Here is a 23,250-nt window from a genome sequence, read left to right on the forward strand (position 1 = left end):
TTTGAAATAGGTATTCAAAGGGGCGGAGTTTGGGTAGAGAGAAGATTTACGTGCATACTTTAGATTTTTGAAAGTATGCGCATAAAGCTACACGTACAAAGTTACACCTGCTTCCGAGGTATATTTTTATGTAGGCATGTCTACATGCATTCCCAGTGAACCTACAAATTTTCAAAGCGCTCATTAGTCCATTTTGAAAATCTGGGTTAAAGTCTGCAGGCAAAAAGTATCCACAGATCTTAGCCCTATGCGGGTAGTTATAAAATTACCCTCATTGCAGACAATTTTCAAAGGCATTTGTCCATGTAAATTGGCTTGTCTGAAGGTTGTCCTCAGTCCAGATAAAGTTATGCTTGGCCTCCCACAGCTTATATACTTTTTAGCCAGAGAGAGGGCAGGCAGTCCTGGAGACAGGATTCTTTTCCAGAAAAACTATGCCTTCAGAAAAAGCCAGTGCAAAGTCTGCTGGCACTTTATACCCACAGGCAGTTTTCAAAGGGAAACTACCTGCAGACTTTGTGTCTGCATAGGCTTTCTGAAAATTGCTCCTAATTGATGTTTGTGACATTTAAAGAGACATTAGACTTTGCTTTTCCAGTATAGAAGAGTCTAATGGGGCCTAGGATTCCCTCCCTCTCCCCCCACTCAATATCATGATAATTGCATTCCTGTAAAGAGGTCACACACTCAAAATTATTATTCACTGCAGCTCTATGAAGTGTCTGTTTAGATTAACTGTTGTACCATCTGCTTGATAGGCTAACATGAGGGCCTATGAGCTCCCCGCTGAAGGCCCAGGATAAGTAGCCTGAGTCCTTCCCCACCCCTTTACCCCTGCAAAGCAGCAAGGAGATCCCCTAGTGGGCCAGAAAATGCCCCTTCCTCAACAGCATGAAAGCCTTTTTTGGGGGCTGATTACACCCGCACTACCTACTCTTGTCAGCAGTCTTACAAGTGAACATTGAGGACTGGAAGCAGTCCTCAGTTCTGGTGTTGACAGTTGAAATGGTGTCTGGTGACCTCATTCATACAATTTAATGCAGCTTAATAAATAGACCCTTATGTCTTTTATATGTTGGAAATATGAACAGGATATTTTGGAAAGCACCTTACAAACTTAGGTTCACCTTAAACATGGTAATGTTTGGCATATACAATCGTTTGTGAAGTTACCTATAACCTGTTTCTTTTTTTTTTTTACTTTTCAGATTTTTTGTCTTATCGGCTATGTGCCAGCTGTCGTGCTGTTCACCTATGTGGTTTCGTTCACTTCCAAAAAGGTGAACAACACACAAGAGTTTTGGTCATTTATATTTTCTTTGGTGAGTAACAGTGAACCCTCAATTGAAAATTATGATCTTAATTCATAGAAATATGGTGTCAGGTCGTAATGTCTTTTCTATCTAGTCTGCCTATCCACACTAATTATTTAGCTTTATCATCCCTACCACTCCCTCGGAGATTCTCTGTGTTTATCCCATGCTTTCTTGAATTCAGATATTGTCCTTTTCTCCATCAACTCCTCTGGGATGCTGTTCCATGCAGCTACTATCCTCTCTGTAAAGAAATATTTCCTTAGATTATTCCTGAGTCTACCCCCTTTCACCCTTATCCCATGAACCCTTATTCTAGAGCCTGCTTTCCTTTGAAAGAGGCCTGCCTCCTCTGCATGAAAATCTTGGAGGTATTTACATGTCTCTTTCCTTCCCATCCTGCTATTTCAGTTCAGATGTGTGGGTTATCTCCCCCTAGCAGATGGAGTTAAAGGGCACAACTTTTTCCATGAATTATCATGGTAATTGCCACGGTGCAGCTCCAGCAAAAAGCCATTCCTCCTTCTCCATCAGTCAAGAAGATGTTGGTTTAGTCTCCTCATCTAGCAGTTGGAGGCAGAGTTGTATTGTTGATGATATCACCTTGTACATATGTCATGCATGGAACCAGATATAGCCAGTGTACCCAGTGTTCTGTACATCCAGCTATTGGATAAACGGTTGTGGATAAGCCTCAACCTGGTTTTTTTAATTGAAGATAATTTTTATGGCTATTTCATGGGTATGATAGAGCACTTAAACTATTTTTCAGTCAAATTTATCTTAAGGGCCAAGCTCCTGCAGATTGTTCTCTGTAGTGAAGCGAGCCAGGAGACCAACATAGCTCACTGCCCATGTGATGGGGTTTGTTTTTCTCTAGGAGAACCCTAAATGTGTAGTTTGAGCAGGCATTTTTCTAAAAAGGAACATCTGCTTATTCTCTTAGCTGAAATGCTTGTGGAGGCCAAGCTCCTGCAATTAATAAGCCTTGCAGTGCTGTTAACAATTTGAAAGCTCACCACCTCTTGTCAGGACTCAAAGCCAGTGGACTAACTCAAGGGCTGCCATCCCTTTAATGTGGTAGTAGGTTGAGCAATAAAAGAACAGTTGAGAAGAAGAGAAGGTAACTTTCTTTTATTATTCAAATTGCCTTTAATCTATTTAAAAGCAGAAAAAGAACAGAGCTTTCAGCTGGCTAAGGTAAGTCAGATAGGCTACCATAAAAAAAAGGAAAGGGAAAAGATACTTTCAGTTTGTATTGAACGTGGTTTTCTAAGGCTAGAAGAGATTTTCTGTGGATTACCATGTACTAGCTCACATGACTGAATGCGACCATTGCTGTTCTCTCAATCGGGCCAATACAGTTCAGGTTTGGACATGCGTTTTCGACGTGCTAGCTTTACCCCTTATACAGTAAGGGGTAATAGCGCGTCAAAAACGCGCGGCCAACCCCCCCCCCGAAACTAATAGTGCCCGCAACATGCAAATGCATGTTGATGGCCCTATTAGTTATTCTCGCGCGATTCAGAAAGCAAAATGTGCAGCGAAGCCGCACATTTTGGGGCAGATTTAAAAAACCCTGCGCGCCTATGTTGCATAGGCTGCCGGCGCGCGCAAAACCCCGGGACACTTGTCGGGGGCGGCACAGCATTCGGGGGCGTTCCGGGGGCGTTCCGAGGCAGGGCTGAGGCCTCTGAACCAGCCCCCGGGTCGGGGAATGGCGCGCTGGCAGTTGGCCGGCGCACGCAAGTTACACCTGCCTCAGGCAGGCGTAACTTTCTGAACAAAGTTAGGGGGGGGGGATTTAGTTAGGGCTGGGGGGTGGGTTAGGTAGGGGAAGGGAGGGAAGGTGGGGGGGGCCAGAAAAAAACTTCCCTCTCGGAGCAACCTTGGAGGGAACGGAGGCAGGCTGCTCGGCTTGGCGCACGCAGGTTGCACAATTGTGCACCCCCACTGCGCGTGCCGACACTGGATTTTATAACATGCGCGCGGTTGCGCACGCATGTTATAAAATCGGGCGTAGATTTGTTCGCGCCGGGTTGCGCGAACAAATCTATGCCCGCACATAACTTTAAAAATCTACCCCTTTACTTTTAGAAATTAACGCCAGCCAAAGGCAGGCGCTAATTTCGGCCGGCACCGGGGAAGTGTACAGAAAAGCACAAAAAACTAGAGATGTGAATCGTGTCATATATCGTCTTAACGATCGATTTCGGCTGGGAAGGGGAGGGAATCGGATCGTTGCCGTTTGGGGTTTTAAAATATCGTGAAAATCGTGTAAATTGAAAACCGGCACACTAAAACATCCCTAAAACCCACCCCGACCCTTTAAAATAAATCCCCCACCCTCCCGAACCCCCCCAAAATGCCTTAAATTACCTGGGGTCCAGTGGGGGGGAGGGCGGGAAAACCGGCACACTAAAACAACCATAAAACCCACCCCGACCCTTTAAAATAAATCCCCCACCCTCCCGAACCCCCCCCCAAATGCCTTAAATTACCTGGGGTCCAGCGGGGGTCCGGAAGGACCTCCTGCGGTCGAATCGTGTTGTCTACGGCCGGCGCCATTTTGCAATGGCGCCGGCCTAGACAACACGATTCGACCGCAGGAGGTCCTTCCGGACCCCCGCTGGACTTTTGGCAAGTCTTGTGGGGGTCAGGAGGCCCCCCCAAGCTGGCCAAAAGTCCCTGGGGGTCCAGCGGGGTCCGGAAGCGATCTCCTGCCGCGAATCGTTTTTCCGTACGGAAAATGGCGCCGGCCATACGCCACTGAGACTGCAGAATCTACTTTGGGAACCTTAAGAAGCGTATGGCCGGCGCCATTTTCCGTACAGAAAAACGATTCGCAGCAGGAGATCGCTCCCGGACCGCCGCTGGACCCCCAGGGACTTTTGGCCAGCTTGGGGGGGCCTCCTGACCCCCACAAGACTTGCCAAAAGTCCAGCGGGGGTCCGGAACGACCTCCTGCGGTCGAATCGTGTTGTCTACGGCCGGCGCCATTTTGCCGGCGCCATTTTGCGCCGCCATTTTGCAAAATGGCGCCGGCCGTAGACAACACAATTCAACTGCAGGAGGTGGTTCCGGACCCCCGCTGGACCCCAGGTAATTTAAGGCATTTTGGGGGGGGGGGGTTCGGGAGGGTGGGGGATTTATTTTAAAGGGTCGGGATGGGTTTTAGGGTTATTTTAGTGTGCCGGTTTTCCCGCCCTCTCCCTTCCCCTCCCCATTCCCCCGATTTATGATTTTTTGACGATAAATCGGGGGAATTGTTATTGTATCGTGGCTCTAACGATTTTTGACGATTTAAAATATATCGGACGATATTTTAAATCGTCAAAAAACGATTCACATCCCTAGAAAAAACTGCTTTTCCCTGTACGTACCAGTATCAGTCTAGACAGTGGGGTTATCTCCCCCTTCCAGCAGATGGAGTCAAATAGAACTTTGAAGGATGCTTCCTTATAAAGTAATGCACCCTCTACTAATCCTCAGTATTCTCTTGACTCCAGCAGATGACAGTGGTGACTTTCATTCCCACTGAGATGACTAGAAAGCTATTTAAGAATTTTCTCTATTTTCCTCAGCTTTCCTTTCTTTTGGATGGATCAAGTCTAATTAGAAAAAAAAAAATCTTTGAATTTTGAATTTTCTGAGGCAATTATTGGAGAGCTTTCCTGTAGCCTCTGCTCCTGTTTTAGTGGGAGCATTCTATAGCTTGCAGGCAGTACTATTTGCAACTCTCCCCACCCCTCCCACCTCTGTTGTCGGGGTCAGTTTGTATTTATTTCCTTTTGACAGGTTATTTCCTCTCTCCGGGGTGCAAGTCGGTGGTGCCGACCTCTCCCCCCTGTGGCTGCTATCCGACCCACTGTCCCTGAGACGCCATTTTCCTCAGGGCAACCGGCACAGAGAAGTGTTATTCCTCTGTGCCTCTATCTGTGGGTCGCTGAGGGATAGAGAGAGAGCAGGACTGAAGCGGAGGCTATTACCCGCTTCTTACAGCCACGAACCTGGTGAGCGAGAGGAAGAACAGGCTGAAGCAGAGGTTTTCCCCGCTTCCCACAGCTTTAAACCTTGCCTGTTTCTTGCGTTAAGAACAGCTGGTTCCCTCGCGGCTCCGTCTGGGTTCCCCATGCCTCGTTCGTCCAGGTGCTGCGCTTGTGGAGAGCCCAGGTTGAGGCTCTCCCACGAGAGGATTTGCACAGCTTGCCTCCCTGGTGGGGAGGGACCCTTTCAACTGCCGGGCCACTCTGGTTCTCGTCTTCTGGCGCACCTTAACGCTCAGGGGCCGGCCCCGATCCCGCTGACCGTGGGAACAGCGGCCATTTTGTCTCCAGACTCGGCTGCTCCGGCGCTAACAGGAGAAGAGCAGGACGCTCCTTTTTCATCTCAGCCGCTGGTTTTTACACCCGTTCCACCTCTGGAGCCTTTTTCTCCGTCAGGGGATCTTCCCACTCTTCCTCCATCGGGGCCACCTCCGTTTTCCACGGATTTTGTTCTCCTGCTTCACAGTGCTTACCTGGCCAGAATGGGCCAGCACCAGGAATTTTTGGCGGGACCTCCTCCTCCTAAGGTACCCAGAATGGCTGATTCCACTGAGGTCTTAGGAAATGCCCAGACCATGGGGAGTGCCCAAAGGTCAGTGGTCCTGGGACAAGGGGTACCTCCGACCACCTCAAGTGCTCCGAGGGTCTGTTTGGTACACCCCTCTGTGGGGGGGGGGGGGGGCTCTGTTCCTCAGCAGGACCCGGATCCGGATGAACCTTCAACTACGGCTCAATTGGAAGGGGATGATCCTAGAGTCCGGATCTTCCAGAGGGATGAGCTGGACCCCCCTCATTCCACATATCCTATAGAAATTGGACATTGAGGCCCCTCAGGACCCGCTTGAGCCTAATCCACCAGCGAAGAAAGGGGACCCCCTTCTGGCTGGTCTACGTCCACCATGTAGGTCCTTTCCTTCCCATCCCACATTCCTTCAACTGTTATCCAGGGAATGGGATTCTCCGGAGACCTCCCTCAAGGTCAGCAGAGCCATGGATAAGCTATATCCTCTCCCGGATGATTTCCTGGAGCTTCTTAAGGTTCCCAAAGTAGATTCTGCAGTCTCAGTGGTGACAAAAAGAACTACCATTCCAGTACGGGTGGTGCAGCCTTGCGAGATCTTCAAGATCGAAAGCTGGAAGTTTATCTTGAGAGTTTTCAAGGTGTCCACCCTGGGGGTCCGGACGGCCATTTTAGTTCCTTCGCTCAGCGTGCAGGCCTCCGCTGGCTTCAACAGCTGCTCAGCTCCCAGGAGTTGCCTCTTGAGGAAGCACTTCAGGCAGATCACCTGGAGGCCGTCATAGCATATGGAGCAGACGCTGAATATGACATTCTGAGAGTATTGGCCAGATCTATGGTTTCTGCAGTCTCAGCTAGATGCCTCCTCTGGCTTTGCAACTGGTCGGCGGATTCTTCTTCCAAGTTGCAGCTGGGATCCCTACCCTTCAAGGGCAAGCTACTATTTGGGGAGGATCTGGACCAGATTATCAAGTCCCTCAGAGAGAATAAGGTACACAAACTGCCAGAGGATCGCCTTCATTCTTCTAGGTCTTTTAATTTCACTAGAAGCCGATTCAGGAATCAACGTCGTTTCTGCCAGGCAAGGACTGCAGCTCCTCGTCAGCCGTCCTCTCGATCTCAATCCAGGACTCAGTCCTTTCGTGCCCGAAGACAGCCCCGCTCTGGTCTGGCCCAGGGAACGTCCTCCAAGTCTTCACAATGAAGCTATGCCGGCCCACTCCCCGATCCCCAGGATAGGGGGAAGTCTCTCCCTTTTCTACGAGGTGTGGGTCAACATCACGTCAGATCAGTGGGTCCTGGATATTCTAAGACACGGCTACGCGTTAGAATTTGCTTGGCCGCTAAGAGACAAGTTCCTCTTCTCTCCATGTGGCCCAGTCCAGAAAGAACTCATAGTCCGACAGACACTCGACAGGCTTCTGGCTCTCAGAGTGATTCGCCCGGTTCCCCCCCACCCACGGAAGTAGGCCGGGGACATTATTCGGTATACTTCGTAGTCCCCAAGAAGGAAGGTTCCTTCTGCCTGATCTTGGATCTCAAGATGGTCAACAGGGCCCTCAAGATTCCCCACTTTTGGATGGAAACCTTGCGCAGTACACTTTTGGATGGAAACCTAGCGGCAGTACACTCCGGAGAATGTTTGGCCTCCCTGGATCTGATGGAAGCTTATCTATACATTCCCATCCTCCAAGCGCATCAGCATTTTCTGCGATTCAAGATTCTTGGACAGCATTTCCAGTTCCAGGCTCTACCCTTTGGTCTTGCGACCGCTTCTCGAACCTTCATGAAGGTTATGATAGTAGTAGCTGCCGCTCTCCGGAGGGAGGGAGTCTTGGTGCACCCATACCTGGACGCCTGGCTCATTCAGGCAAAGTCCTCAGCCCAGTGCCACCGGGCGGTCGACAAGTTGTTGACGCTTCTTCACTCCCTCGGTTGGGTGGTCAACTTCGCCAAGAGCAGCCTTTCTCCATCTCAGTCTCTGGACTTCCTGAGGGTGCATTTCTACACAGCGCTGGGCAAGGTGTCTCTGCCCCCGGACAGGGCTCATACACTCATAGCTCAGATACAGCAATTCATTGGTCTCTCGCTTCTAACGGCGTGGGATTACCTCCAGGTCCTGGGATCCATGGTTTCCACCATAGATCTGGTCCCCTGGGCGTTTGCACATATGCGTCCCTTACAGCGTGTCTTGCTCTCCCGCTGGAAGCCGGTGTCTCGGGACTTCCAAGCCATCCTTCCTCTCTCGCAAGGAGCCAAGGACAGTCTCTCGTGGTGGTTCAACCTGTCTTATCTTCTCCAGGGTGTGTGGACATCCCAAAATGGGTAATTGTCATGATGGACGCCAGTCTCTCTGGCTGGGGAGCGGTGTGTCAGATGAGTTCTTCGCAAGGGAAGTGGACGCCATCCCAAGCAACTTGGCCGATCAATCGCTTGGAGACCAGAGCAGTGCGTCTGGCATTGAAACGCTTCCCACCTCTCATCCATCATCGAGCAGTCTGAATACTCTCAGACAATGCAACCACTGTGGCCTACATCAATCGCCAAGGGGGTACGAGGAGCTGGCATGTCTCTCGGGAGACAGACAGGTTGATGGCATGGGCGGAAACTCATCTCTCCTGCCTAGCGGCTTCCCACATCGCAGGCGTAGACAACATTCAAGCCGACTTTCTCAGTCGTCAATATCTAGATTCTGGAGAGCGGGAACTCTCAGAGGAGGCGGTGAATCTCCTGGTCCACAGATAGGGGATCCCCTATCTGGATCTAATGGCAACCTCCCGGAATGCCAAGGCAGCTCAGTTCTTCAGTCGCAGAAGAGAGTACAGCGCAGAGGGAGTGGATGCCTTAGTCCTCCCCTGGCCTCGTCACGTTCTCATCTACGTGTTTCCCCCTTGGCCTCTAGTGAGCAAGGTGCTCCAGAGAATAGAGTCCCACCAGGGTCCAGTAGTGCTGGTGGCGCGTGGTTTGCAGACTTGATCAACCTCGCAGTGGACGGACCTCTTCGTCTGGGTCACCTTCCACGCTTGCTGCATCAGGGTCCAGTATCTTTCGCCCAGGCCGATCACTTCTGTCTTGTGGCCTGGCTTTTGAGAGGCGCCTGCTGAGATGGCGTGGATACCCAGAGGCTGTTATCTCGACCTTCCTCAAGGCTAGAAAGACATCTACCTCCATCTCCTATATCAGGGTATGGAAAGTGCCTCCATACCTTGTCGCCACGGACCGCCTTGGTGGCTCAGATCTTTTCTTCAACAGGGACCTGACAAGGGTCTGGCCTACAACACGCTGAGATTGCAAGTCTTTGCCCTAGGCTCTCTACTTCATCAACGAGAGGGAACTTCCCTCTCCTCTCACCCAGATATCATCCGATTCCTCAAGGGGGTGAAGCACATGAAACCCCCGGTCCACATTCTTTATCCTTCGTGGAGTCTCAATCTGAATCTTGGTCTGACCACCCTTTGAACCCATTCGTTCCGCGACCCTCAAGGATATCACTCTCAAGACGGTTTTCCTGTCGCTATCTGTTCTGCCCACAGAATCTCGGAGCTTCAAGCACTCTCGTGCAGAGAGCCCTACCTTCGTTTTACGGATTCGGGAGTTTCCTTGCGCACTGAGCCTGCTTTTCTGCCCAAGGTGGTTTCCTAGTTCCACTTGAATCAGAGGATAGAGCTTCCATCCTTCTCAGCGGACGCATCGGCGGATCTACGCACGCTAGATGTCAAGCGTATCCTCATTTGCTATCTGGAAGTAACTAATGATTTTCGCTTGTCGGACCATCTTTTTGTTCTCTGGCATGGTCCGAAGAAGGGGGCCAAGGCGTTGAAAACTACCATTGCTAGCTGGCTGAAGGAGGCGATCTCGGTGGCCTACATTGGAGCGGGTCAACAACCTCCGGCGGGTGTCAAGGCCCATTCTCTTCGAGCTCAGGCTGCTTCCTGGGCAGAGATGCAATTGGTCTCGTTCCAGGAGATTTGTCGAGCAGCAACTTGGAAATCGGTACATACCTTTGCTCGTCATTATCGTCTACACATATAGTCGCCTACTTTTGGCTCCTTTGGCTCTAGGGTCATTCGAGCAGGGCTTTCCGGGGCCCACCCTACGTAGGGAAGCTTTGGTACATCCCGCTGTCTGGACTCATCCTAGTACGTACAGGGAAAAGAAAATTATTCCTTACCTGCTAATTTTCGTTTCTGTAGTACCAAGAATCAGTCCAGACGTCCTCCCTGACTGTTTATTGGGTTTGGGATTGCCTCTCTGCTCAAATTGTTCTTCAGTGGTTTTTTTTCCTTTGGCTGGTTAATGGTTCATTCTGCAAGTTTATTGTTTGACACTGTTTTGTGCCCTTTGCACACTGTTATTTGTTACTTAATTCTATTCTTGATCCATCCTGATTTTCCTCTTTGCTTTGATATACTCCATCCTGAGGATTAGTAGAGGGTGCACTACCTTATAAGGAAACATCCTTCAAAGTTCTATTTGACTCCATCTGCTGGAAGGGGGAAATAACCCCACTGTATGGACTGATCCTTGGTACTACAGGAACGAAAATTAGCAGGTAAGGAATAATTTTCTTTTCTATACACCCTCCGACTTAATATCATAGTGATATTAAGTCAGAGGCACCAAAAGTAAAAAAAAAAAAAAAAAGTGAAAATTTAAAATGTGCCCACGGCCCGGAAGACGGACGCTCAATTATGCCGGCATCCGTTTTCTGAACCCGTGCCTGTCAGCGGGCTCGAGAACCGATGCCGGAAAAATTGAGCATCGGCTGTCAAACCTGCTGACAGCTGCCGCGCCTGTCAAAAAGGAGGCACTAGGAACGCGCTAGTGTCCCTAGCGCCTCTTCTTACCACGGGCCCTAATTTGCATCCTCTTCCCCCCTGAATCGCGCGCACAGGAGAGCGGGCGCTCTCCCGCGACTTTTACTGAATCAGCCTGTGTGACAGTTAAAAGACAGCAGCCTCAAACAGCACATGGGGCAGATTTTCAAAGGGGTACGTACATAAGATATGCGCGTACCCCCCGAAAACCTGCCCCAAGCTCCCCCTGCGCGCGCCGAACCTATGTTGCATAGGCTGCCGGCGAGCGCGAAGCCCTGGGACGCGTGTAAGTCCCGGGGCTTTCCTGGGGGGTGTGTCAGGGGTGTGTCATGGCCGACGCATCATTAGGGGCGTGGCGGGGGGGTGGGAATTGGCCCTTTCAGATCAATTCTGGATTTTATATGGGTGAACAAAGGCTTACGTTTCCCTTATTTTTGATTGGAATTGCTTCATTCAGTCATTTTGTGAATAAGAAAAAGCAAGTATTTGACTTTGCTAGACCTATCAGAGAAATAAATTAAAATAGACTATAGTATTGATGCTGAGTTTCCATTAAAAAATATGGGGCCAGCAATCTTATTTTGCTCTCCTTCTAAATTCAGAATTGAGTTTGCAAGTTTTGTCTTTGGTTCGAGTCACAAAGAAAACTGATTAATGCTAGGGGCCTGATTTTCAAAAGCATTTGCATGTTTAATGCTGGGCTTTACGCATGAAAAAAAATATTTTACTCGTGGAAGTGGACTTTTGAAAATTGTTATAGCATATGCCTTTGATTTGTCAGTAGGGTTTTGCTTGCATTAGATGCAAAAATTACTATAATAGTATTTTACATTTGCATGCATAATTCCTTTATAAATTCACTTGAAAATAATGTTAGGGTTTATGTTGGTGGACAAACTCTCTGAATGTGCAGATAGGGATTTCACAGGAGTACCCAGATTGGATATTAAGACAACAGATACCTCTAAGGAGTGACTAGGTATATTCCAATTTTTTTTTGTGTGAGCAATAACTTTTTTAAACCAACAATTTTTGAGCACTAGTATTAGTGTTGCATTTCTGCAGCAAAGAAACATTTATGTGAGTGACAATTTAAAACTTGTGAACAACACTCCAAAATTTATGAGCAATTGCTCATGTGCTCAGCTTAAAGGGAACAGTGCAACAGATTCTTGTTTTAAGAGATTGGAGTGCCCTTTGTCAGGACCATTATACTCAGGGTTGAGCAAAGAGATGGAGTATGGGGTCCATAAATCAATTAGTCAAGAGTCATATGGCAATGATTGCTCCATTTTCAGTCAATGTTGAGGTGAGGAGCAGGAAGAGTATTATGCGACTATGCAATAGCAGTAGCATACATAAACAAACAAGAGAGTACCCACAGTCAAAGGACTTTGGTGGAAATAGAACTTCTATTCGCATGGTCAGAGAAAAATCTGCAACAGCTTTCAGTATTACTCATTGTAGGTCAGGAGAATATACAAGTAGTTTTTCTGAGCCGAAATATGATATATCCAGGAACTAGATCATTGGGCACTCAAGCAGATAATACAAAATGTGGTGAACCACTGATGGTTCTAATGGCAACCCACCAGAACAGACAAACAAGGTTCTTCAGGCAATAGACACGTTGCTACAGAAGTAACCAAGGGAAACATTGCTTTATGTTCATTCCCATTTTGGCTATCAATAGGCCATGTAATAAAGAAGCTCAGGAAGGAGTAGGTATATGAGGTCCTAGTGGCACCAGGCTGGCAGTGAAGATAATGGAATGCTGATCTAAGCAGACTGATAGTGGATCTAGCATTGCATTTTCAAGGCATAAAGGGTCTCCTTCACCAGGGACCAGTAGTAATGGGAAACCCATCTCTGTTCTTGCTTATGGCATGGCTCTTGAGAAGGCGAGATTAGTCAGGAAGGGATACAGATCATCAATTATTAGAACATGGTTAAGTTCCAGGTAGAGGGAGGATCTTTTTAACATAAATAATTTAAGTATTTTGTCTCTATCTGATGATAAGGCAAATTTTACCAAAAGGGTCCCTCTCTCCTCTACCTGGGAGCTATAAGACGTCTCAATCAAATCGGTTACATTCAATGATGTTTCTTGTATATTTGGGGGAGATATTTTACCTCGATCTTTATTTATAAAGTAAACACTTAGAATTGCTGGGAAATTATCTGGAGACATTTGTAATATCTCTATAAAATAATTTTTCAGCTGTTCTTTTAATGATACCATTTTACACTTTGGGAAGTTCACCATTCTCAAATTAGAATATCTAATTTGGTTTTCAAGATTTTCAACTTTCTTTGTAATTAACATTTCCCCCTGAATAATGGAAGATTGCACTTTCTTAACAGTATTAATTTCATCTTCAACTTTTTTCAAGGTCACCCCATAATTTGTAACCAATGGGTTTATATTTAGCAGGACGTCTTGCATATCTTTGATATTCCCATTTAATTTCACAATATTATTTTGAAGCGTAGAAATAGCTTGCCATAACATTTCCATTGTCACTGTACCCTTTTCTAATACTGATACAGATAATAATTCCTGAGGATTAGGCAATTTCTGGATAGCAGCAGTCCCCAAAGGGGGCAAGATACTTCCTCCAGGTGTTCCAATACTTCGGTCAACACTACCTCCGAAGTATGATACCTCCTGTTCCGGGGGGGAATTTTCTTTTCTCCCCCTTTCTGGCGGAACGTTCATGTCACTGCCCCCCTCAATCGGGCTTGATTGAAAAAACGGATACCGTTCCTCTACCAAGCCTGCTGCAGTGACCTCTGTAGCGCTCGCAGGTGGTATAGGTGGTATTGGGGCCCCAGGACTGAGAGTCACTTCTCCCAACAGAACTGAAGTTTGCTCACCTACCGGATCTGTAGCGGGAATCTCTGGGGTCAAAGGCTCCGTAGATGGATAGAAAGTTGTCAGGATTGTTTGTTTGGGGCTCGGTCTGGCAAGGGTTGAGGCTTCTTGCCTAACTTTGCCCTTGCGTTTTGTATGCGGCATGAGGAACTTGAGACTCTGGTACAAAAACAAAACTGCAACTTCCCACTACTGCAATTAAATCCGTAGTTCAAGAGGTGATGTGAGAAAACAATTGAGCATAGAGGGCAGCCTCCCAGCCTTCACCGGCCTAAGCCGGCCAAAGCCGCACGCCCCTTCGGAGCGCGCGGCTTAGGCAGCGCGCCGCAACGGCGGGGCGCCGCCTGTCCTTTGTTCTTATAGGGCACGGGCTGCCCTCACGTAGCTCAGTCCCGCCTTCTCCCCCTCCACAGGCTGGCTAAGTCTTTCGAGCGCTGCCGGGGGTTCGAAACGATATTCCAGGGTAAGGCTACTGGACCCAGGTATTTGAAGCCTCTCACCACCTTCCTCAGGCTCCCGGAGTTCAGCGTCTGCCCTTTGCTCTTATAGGGCACGGGCTGCCCTCACGTCACTCACGTAGCTCAGTCCCGCCTTCTCCCCCTCCACAGGCTGGCTAGGTCTTTCGAGCGCTGCCGGGGGTTCGAAACGATATTCCAGGGTAAGGCTACTGGACCCAGGTACTTGAAGCCTCTCACCACCTTCCTCAGGCTCCCCTGAAGCCTCTCACCACCTTCCTCAGGCTCCCCTGGGACAAAAAATATGGGTTTACCCTGATGTCTCAAAAGACACACAGCAGAAACGGAAAAAGTTTATAACACTAGCCAATGTTGCAAGAACATTTGATATTCAAATAATGGTTAGATTTCCATGTAAATGTATTATGTACAAAGATAGTAAAAAATATGTTTATTATGATCCAGAGCATTTGGAAAAATTTCTGGAAGAATGCAAGAAACAAAAAGAGGGTAGTACTTCATAATGTTATCCTAGGTAATTGGTTAAGATAAGAGAGATATACTCCGTAATCTGCAATTTATGTTCTATTAATTATAATATATTATTTCTTTTTGCTCAATTAGGCTCCCCAATATTGTTTTGTAACTGGAATACAGGGGGACATTGAGTTTCTTTCTCTTATATTTTGTTGTATTATTGAACAATATTATGCAAGGTAACCCTGATCCTTAAAAATGTTCAACTGGGATGCTGAATATATGTAATGATTTGAATTTTTGTTTGCATGTCTGTAAAAAAATTCATAAATAAAGAATTGAAAAAAAAAAAAAAATGAACATGGTTAAGTTCTAAACAGTATTCCACAAAGAGAGCTTATGGCGAATTTTTGCAGCATATTATAAACAGTTTATCTTTTCGCCATGATGTTCCAAATAGGAGATATTCTGATATTCTTACAGAAGGGTCTCGACAGGGGCTTGACCTTGAATTCTTTAAAGGTACAGGTTGCAGCGATTTCTTTCCTTAAGGGAAAAGATTAAGGGACATCTATATCATTCTCGTAAGGAAGTGTCACATTTTTGACAAGGAGTTACACACTTTAATCCTACATTGAGGCCTATCATACTGTTATGGAATTTGAATTTGATATTAAGCACCTTAGCAAACCCTCCTTATGAGTCATTAGAACAAGCAACTCTGAAGGACTTGGCATTGAAAACTGTGATTTTATTGTAAATTACCTCAGCAAGATGTTATTTGGAGTTGCATTCTTGGTCTTGTAAGGCTCCCTTTCTAAGGTTTAATAAGGTTTCTGTAATGCTGAGACTTATTCCATCCTGCTTACAAAAGGTGGTTTTAGCATTCCATTTAAATCTGTGCATTATATTGCCATCTTTCGATGAGAAGGATTGCAGGAGCCTACAGTCTTTACAGTTCTTAGATGCTAGGAGATACATGAGAAAAGTGACTTTCATAATTCTGATAGATTTTTTTTCAGTGGTGCACGTAAGGGGAGACCACCTCAAAGGCGACCATCTCAAGATGGATTAAAAAAGCCATCGCATTGGCATATTTACATGAGGGTCATATTCAACTAAAGCACAGTCTTCATCGTGGTCGGAGATAGTCACAGTAAATCCAGTAGATATTAGTAAAGCAGCAACTTGGACAACTGTCCATTTGCCAAGCATATAGGTTGGATGTTCTCATGAGACAGGATGCTAATTTTGGGACAGCTGTTTTAAGACTGAGTTTGCAATCCACCTACCCATTATAATGGGGCTTTGATATATCCCACATGTTCTTGACTGGAGGAGCAGGACAAGGAAGGAGAAATTAAGACTTACCTGATAATTTCCTTTCTTTTACTTTTGCTACACCAGTCAAGAAGCCTATCCTGGGATGTGCAAACTGGCCTATCTCTATGAAAAGTAAGATCTGATTGACTAAATTTTATAAATCATAAAGATAAAAAAATAATAAAAAGGGGAAATGGTTTGAGGAAATTTTTCAATCCCCCAAGGATTTTTTAGACTAAATTTCATAGTTAAAATGCTTAGAACATAAGAACATAAGGCTTGCCATACTGGGTCAAACCAAGGGTCCATCAAGCCCAGTATCCTGTTTCCAAAAGTGGTCAAGCCAGGACACAAGTACCTGGCAGGATCCCAAGGGGTAGATAGATTCCATGCTGCTTACCCCAAGAATAAGCAGTGGATTTCTGCAACTCTATTTTAATAATTGTTAATGGACTTTTTCTCCAGGAGCTTGTCCAATCCTTTTTTAAACGCAGCTATACCACTAGCTTTCACCACATCCTCTGGCAATGAATTCCAGAGCTTAATTATGCGTTGATTAAAAAGTATTTTCTCTTATTCGTTTTAAATGCATTACTCAGTAACTTCATTGTATGTCCCTTCGTCTTTGTACTTTTCGAAAAACAACTGATTAACATTTATTTGTTCCATTCCACTCATTATTTTATAGAAATCTATCTTATCTCCCCTGAGCTGTCTCTTCTCCAATCATCATGTTTTCACGCCATCCAGTCAACACTCCCATCTTTGATTCCCATTCCATCCCTATCTACCAAAGTGTACAGAACTTGGGAGTCAATATCAACCCCTCTCGCTTTATGCATAACCATATAAGAAATATCACCAACTCCTTCTTCTACAAACTGTGCCTGCTAAGTCACCTTAAGCTCCTTCTTGAATATTCAGATTTCAGGTCAGTCCTTCAATCCCTACTATTCTCAGGGATAGATTACCGCAACTCCCTCTTGACTGGCCTACCCCATACCCCACCCGCCCCTCTACAGATAATACAAAACTCGGCATCTAGACTCCTTACCAGCACTCCCATGAATGATCACATCTTTCCTCGATCCATAACTTAAACTCCCCATGGCTCTCCTCAACAATAAAAATCCACGTCCCCTTCCAACAACTCAGATCATCAAACCAGATGCTACTTGATGCTCTGCATACAAAGTTCACACATCTTGAGGAAACCAGAGAACGTGCATTCTTCTCTGCCTGACCACTCCTATGGAACAGCCTACTGAAGACAATAAGATGCCTCTGAGAAAGAACTTTCTTTAAAAAAAAAAGCCCTAAAATCTTTCCTCTTCAAGAGAGCATTCCCCAGCATAGATGACAACAGACTACCCTCAACTTGCCCCCCCCCCCTTCAGAGGATGCTACCTAGTTTTCTACTCACCTCTCTTCTTTTTTTTTTATTTAAACATTTTTATTAAGTGATCGCAGAAAATAAAGCAGTACAATCAGATAAGCTAGAAGAAGAAACCAAGCAGCCATCATGTGATGCCACGTACAATATGATATTTACAAACAAGCATACCAGAAATCACCAAAGCTATAATAGTATTAAGACAACCCTCAAACCCCCTCCCACCCCAACAACAGGAAGAAAAAGAACAACCGTGCAGAGTGACAGAAATACATAATTCCACATGATTCAGACTCCAGCAGAAGTAAGGACTACTGGGTGACTCCGGAGTCCAGTGGAAGAAACCAGAGAGCAGATAAGGCTAGCTAAGCAACTAATCACTTCACAGCTAGACAGCAGAGCTGTTATTCCCCCATTTCCCCATGAGCCTGCTCCTCCATCCACTTAACATAAGGTTCCCAGGTAGCATTGAAATGTTTCATATGATCGTGATGCACCGCCGTAAGGCATTCCAATTGGTATACAATGTGTAATCTGTGTAAAACCTGAGCAAAGCTGGAGGCGTTAATGTCTCTCCAATGTACTGCAATTTCAATCTGGGCCGCAATAAAGGCTTTTTGTATTAGCCTCTGTGTGGATTTATTCACTGATGTTATAGGCATAGTTAATAAAGCATGCCACAGCTTAACCTCCAGAGGTACTTGGATGATGTGTGACGTCCACTTAAAGACTTCCACCCAGAAACTACTAATTTTCCCACATTGCCACCAAATATGAAAATAATCTCTTGTGCCTCCAGCAGGCGTCAGAGGTGGTGGATTTGAATCTGAGGAGGAGTGAAGGGGTATAATGCCAGCGATACAATAATTTATAACAATTCTCCTGAATATTGGCGGAGATGGAGCACTTGTGCGCAGTCAGGAAAATTAGAGATGAGGCATCTGCGTCCATTTCGCAGCCAAAATCAGCCAGCCATGCCTTCTGTTGGCAGAACCAGCCGGTTGCCCTTCCCGCTAACAGTGTGTAAGTTTTTGATATAAGACCCCTCATCTTATGTGCATTCATGCAATAGTGTTCAAAAATGTGACAGTGAGACGGCAGCGTGCCCCTTCTCAGGGCCCCTTTGAGGAAGTGGTATAGTTTTGCATACAACAAAAAATCCACATCAGTCAGATTGTAGTAGGAGTGAATCTCCTCTCGAGTCATCATAGAACCCTGAACATGAATGTGGTCGATACATTTAATGCCTGCTTCAAGCCATGATTTCGAGGCCATGGAAGCAGTGGCGCGGTGGAAGATAACATTTTCAAAAAGGCGAGTTAACGGGGTATAGAGTTCATTTCCAATCAGCAATGGCTTCCACCTTCTCCAAAGACTAAGAGTAGTGCTCAATGCATAAGGCATATAGGGGATAGCAGCACGCGAGGACATAGGTTGCCACAGGAAGGCGGAGAGTGGGAAGTCCCCAACAATAGCCTATTCAAGGGAGACCCACTGGGAAATGTTGTGTGTATTATGGAGAACAATTAAAGCCTGCAGTTGTGCCGCGCAATAGTACAATTGCAGGTTCGGGACTCCCAAGCCACCTCTATCTTTAGCAAGGTACAAGGTGGCACGCGATATCCGTGGCGGCCTTTTCTGCCAAATGAACCCAAAAATCTGTTGCTGCCACCTGCGAAGCATAGAGGGAGGAATCAAAATTGGGATGGTGGTGAAAAAGTATAAAAATTGAGGGAGAACATTCATTTTTATAATGGCTATTTGCCCAAGCCAGAAATATGTGTGTCTGGATCACTTGTGGAGGTCAGCTGCAATAGATTGTAGGAGAGGTGTGTAATTCAAGAAGAATAATTGACTAACAATAGCTCCGATGCGAATCCCTAGATATTTTAACGCTGTTTTGGCCCATTTAAAAGGTAGATTGAGCTGCATAACCTCGACATGCTGCAGGGGGGAGGTTAATGTTCAAAATTTCTGATTTATCAAAGTTAACTTTAAGCCCTGAGACCGCCCCAAATGCTGTTAATCAGTCATCACCCCTGGCAGGGAAGTAAGCGGTTCGGTAAGGGTAAGCATAATGTCGTCTGCAAATAAGGAGTTTTTAAAGTGGTGTCATCCCACCCGGACCCCCGTCACTGAAGGGGCCTTCCGAATACGAGTGGTAAAGGGTTCTAGAAATAAGGCGAATAGCAAGGGAGATAGAGGGCACCCCTGGCGCGTGCCCCGACTAATAGGGAACGTTGGCCCATAGCTGCCATTAATTTTTACTCTAGCTAAAGGGTGATCATAAAGTTTCCTTATCCAGGTAACAAAAAAGGTGCCAAAACCCATATGCTCCAGTGTGCAAAAGAGAAAAGGCCAGTGAACAAGGTCAAACGCCTTTTCAGCGTCCAGGGACAATAGTACAGAGGGAATATTGTTGTGTTGAACCATACCTATAATGTTCACAATCCGACGAACATTGTCCACTGCAAGGCACCCTGGGACAAAACCCACCTGGTCAGGGTGAACCAGTTGAGGGAGAACCCCATTCAATCATTCAGCTAGTACTCTGGCCAGGATTTTAAAATCCAAATTAATCAGCAATATGGGCCTGAATGAACCACATTACGTCAAGTCTCTACCCGGCTTCACTATGGCTGAGATCCCGGCTGTGTTGGTATTAGCGGTAATGGCACCAGCCTCCCTAAGTGCATTAAACATATCGATGAGAGGCTGAATTAGAGTGGGCGTGAATCTCCGGTAATACTCCCCAGAAAAGCTGTCGAAGCCCGGTGCCTTACCCGGTTTTAAATTCTTAATGGCAAGGGTCACTTCATCTGGTGTGATAGGGGCATCTAAATATTGCTGTTGAGTCACCGTAAGTGTCGACAAGGTCACAGAATCTAGATAGTCGGTAATGCTAGTAACAGGTATGTACGTATCCGAGGTGTATAATGCAGCATAAAAATCAGAAAAACATTTTCGAAAGCTCTCGGAGTCAGTTTCCAGTGTTCCCTGGGAGTTATAAATTTTGGCCACCAGGGTCTGGACCCGCGCCGCCTTCAGACTCTGCGCCAGCTGTCGCCCGGCCTTATTGCCCCCCTCAAAATATTTTTGTTTGACCATGTTCAACTGGTGGCTAACAGAAGCGTCATCTATTGATCTTAATGAATCTTTGGCTCTCAAAATGCGGGAATAAATTGCGGGTGACTTAGTGGCAGCATGCTGACGGGACAATTCAGCAATTTCCATTACCAGCGCCGACTTTTTGCCATCCCGCTCTTTATTGCAATATGCCGCACGAGAGAGCAAAATCCCTCTAGCCACCGACTTAGAACACTCCCAAAGCGTAACAGCTGAAGTACTCTCGTATCTGGGAATCTAACTGTTTGGCAAAGTCCTCGTCTTTTAGCAAGCTGTCATTTAGGCGCCAAGTGCGCAGACCACCTTCTATGCCCGTTAGGGACATCACAGCCCAAATAGGTACGTAGTCGGACCACGTTATGCTATCAATCCCCACCTTCTGCACCCGGGTCTGAATGTTGGCATCGAGGAAATGATAGTTAATACGTGAATAGGTATTATGAGGTCGGGAAAAGAATGTGTAAGACCTCGAGGTCGGGTGTCTGTTCCGCCAAATATCAACCAGATGCCAATGAGTCAGGAAAGCGCACCTCGCTTTGCGCAGTCCAGACAAGGTTGTGTGCCTCTTAGAGGAATTATCAATCTTGGGGTTCCAGGTCATATTGAAATCACCCCCTAGTATGATATCTCCCTCTGCCTGACTAGTCAGTAACTGATCTACCACTGGCAGAAATGATGCTTGGTTCGCATTAGGGAAGTAAACATTAACCAAGGTCAGTATGCGACCACCCACTCTCATTTTAAGCAGTAAATACCTACCCAGCGGATCCAGAACCGTATGTAACATATCATGAACGAAAGTATGAGAAATAAGAATCCCCACCCCTGCATATCGGGAGTTCTTGGTGCTGGCTGACCAATAGGAATTGGGATAAGAAGGGAAAACCAATAATTTTTCATAATGCTTCCGCACATGCGTTTCCTGCACAAAGGCTAAGGTGGCTTGGTGCAGCTGTAACTCTTTTTTGAGAAGCACTCTCTTTCTCGGGGTATTCGGCCCCTTCACATTTAGAGATATCAATTTAGAAGCCATGGTGAACCATGAGACACTGGATCCGCACCCACCCAGGGATACATGTGGTCGCCCAGCATAGGCGATGTATGCCACTCAGTTGTCAGAGAAAGAAAGAGAAGAACCCTGTTTCCATCCCCAGTTAGGATGATGTATTCCGCTATTCCCAGCGGAAGACAAACCTACAAGAGGCCTCAACTAAACCCAGTACTCAGGGAGCCCCCAGCGCCAGAACCGTCCCCCCCCCCCTCTACTTAGCTATAATATAATAGAACAATAACAAGAAAATACCAACGTGCCATTGAATGCATAACCCCATGAAATGCAACAGTGTAGGTTAATTAGCAACTCAAGAAACTGTAAAAGGTTTTAAGGTCTCCAAAAGAAGGGACATTGAAAACCAAGTCCCAACGCCGACTCTATGCAGAGAATGATGAATGGAAAAACCAGGGAAGGTACCATCATCTCAACCCTAATCTGACATGGACGCGCAGGCGTTTCCTGAGTGCCGTCTCAGCCGGCGACCTCCCTTTCCTGCTCTGCGCCAGTGAGGCAGGGTATCCGGTTTAGGGTGGGCAATGGTTTGCCTGGGAACCTGAAACATGACTTGTAGCTGTGCCTGTTGAAATGCTTCTGCCGCTTCCTGCAGAGTTTTAATACGGTAGGTCACTCCTTGGACTTGAAATTGTAGGCCAAAAGGAAAAGTCCATCTATAGCGTATGCCCCCGGTACTGAGGGCAGCTGTAGCTTCACGCAAGTCGTAACGACGTTTAAGAGTTACTGGTGCTAGGTCCTGATATATATAGAGATGTAGTGTGAGTTCCACAGAATGTCATGCTGCTTTCTGGCCGCCTCATATACCTGGGATTTCTGTAAAAAACTGTGAAAGCAGATTATTATGTCCCTGGATCTCAGCTCCAGGGACATAATAACATAATAACGCACCATGGCCCGGTGCGCTCGTTCGAGCCTGATTACAGGGGGCTCTGCTGAATTATTGTCCTTGTCTGAAAGCCCCATTTGCAGTCTAAAAGAGCAAATTTGCTGAGCAACATTATGAGCATCCGCATACTCCGGACCGTCCGGGACACCTCTGAGCCGAAGATTGCATCTCCTGCTCCTGTTCTCTAAATCTTCCAGTTTATCAGAAAGGTCAGCTATATCTTTACTGAACTGCTGCTGTTGGGCGTCCATTTTGTTCATGGTCTCCCCGTGTCCGTCCACCCTGACCTCTACATCATCGACTCGGTTCCCTAAAGCAGTTAAGTCTTCCTTGATGTCTGCCATAGAATTTAGTAAGTCTAGTTTGTGCTGCTTCATGTCTGCGCACAGCTCCTGGAACCAACCTCTCAGCTCCTCCCTCGTCGGCATGTCTCTCGCGGCAGTAAGTGTCTGCTGGGGGGAGGGACCAGCCACGTCACCCGACGCTCCGGCAGCTTCAAAATTTAGGCTGGTCTGATCAGTGCCTTCAGGCCCCTCTTCAGCGCACAATTTCCCAAAGGAAAATTGTTTGAGGTCCGTCTGCTTCTGTTTGGATGCCATTGGAGCCGGCTCGAGGTGCAGAGCAGTCGTGGTGTAAATTGGCTGGAGAAAATCAGGGTTAGCAGTAGTTAAATAGGTATTTCCTGCGTGAGGGGGATGGAGCTCAGCACTCACACGTCTTCTCCCATCGGCCGCGGAATAGCGTCCCCCTACTCACCTCTCTTCTGACCCCCTAGCCCAACCGAACCCACTCCCTCAATGCTTCTGAAATGCTCCCTGTTCCAGGCGCAGGTCACCAGAGGCAGGTAGAGCTCCGGAGTCTCAATGCATGGATGAGACGATGGTGCAAGGAAGAGGGATTCAGTTTTGTTAGGAACTGGGGAACCTTTTGGGGAAGGGGGAGTCTCTTCTGAA

General features: G+C 46.7%; 1 protein-coding gene across 2 annotated transcripts in view; it reads left to right on the forward strand.

The window, feature by feature from the left end:
* The window catches only part of ABCA5 (ATP binding cassette subfamily A member 5), a 510,372-nt gene that overhangs the window by 281,747 nt on the left and 205,375 nt on the right, over positions 1 to 23,250 (forward strand). For both annotated transcript variants that reach the window (XM_029599288.1, XM_029599289.1), the window contains one exon: positions 1,209 to 1,322. In XM_029599288.1, coding sequence (XP_029455148.1) covers positions 1,209 to 1,322 — 114 coding nt within the window. The remainder of the gene's footprint in view (positions 1 to 1,208; positions 1,323 to 23,250) is intronic.

The sequence above is a fragment of the Rhinatrema bivittatum genome, chromosome 4 (genome assembly GCF_901001135.1).
Source record: "Rhinatrema bivittatum chromosome 4, aRhiBiv1.1, whole genome shotgun sequence".
Taxonomy (NCBI): Eukaryota; Metazoa; Chordata; class Amphibia; order Gymnophiona; family Rhinatrematidae; genus Rhinatrema; species Rhinatrema bivittatum.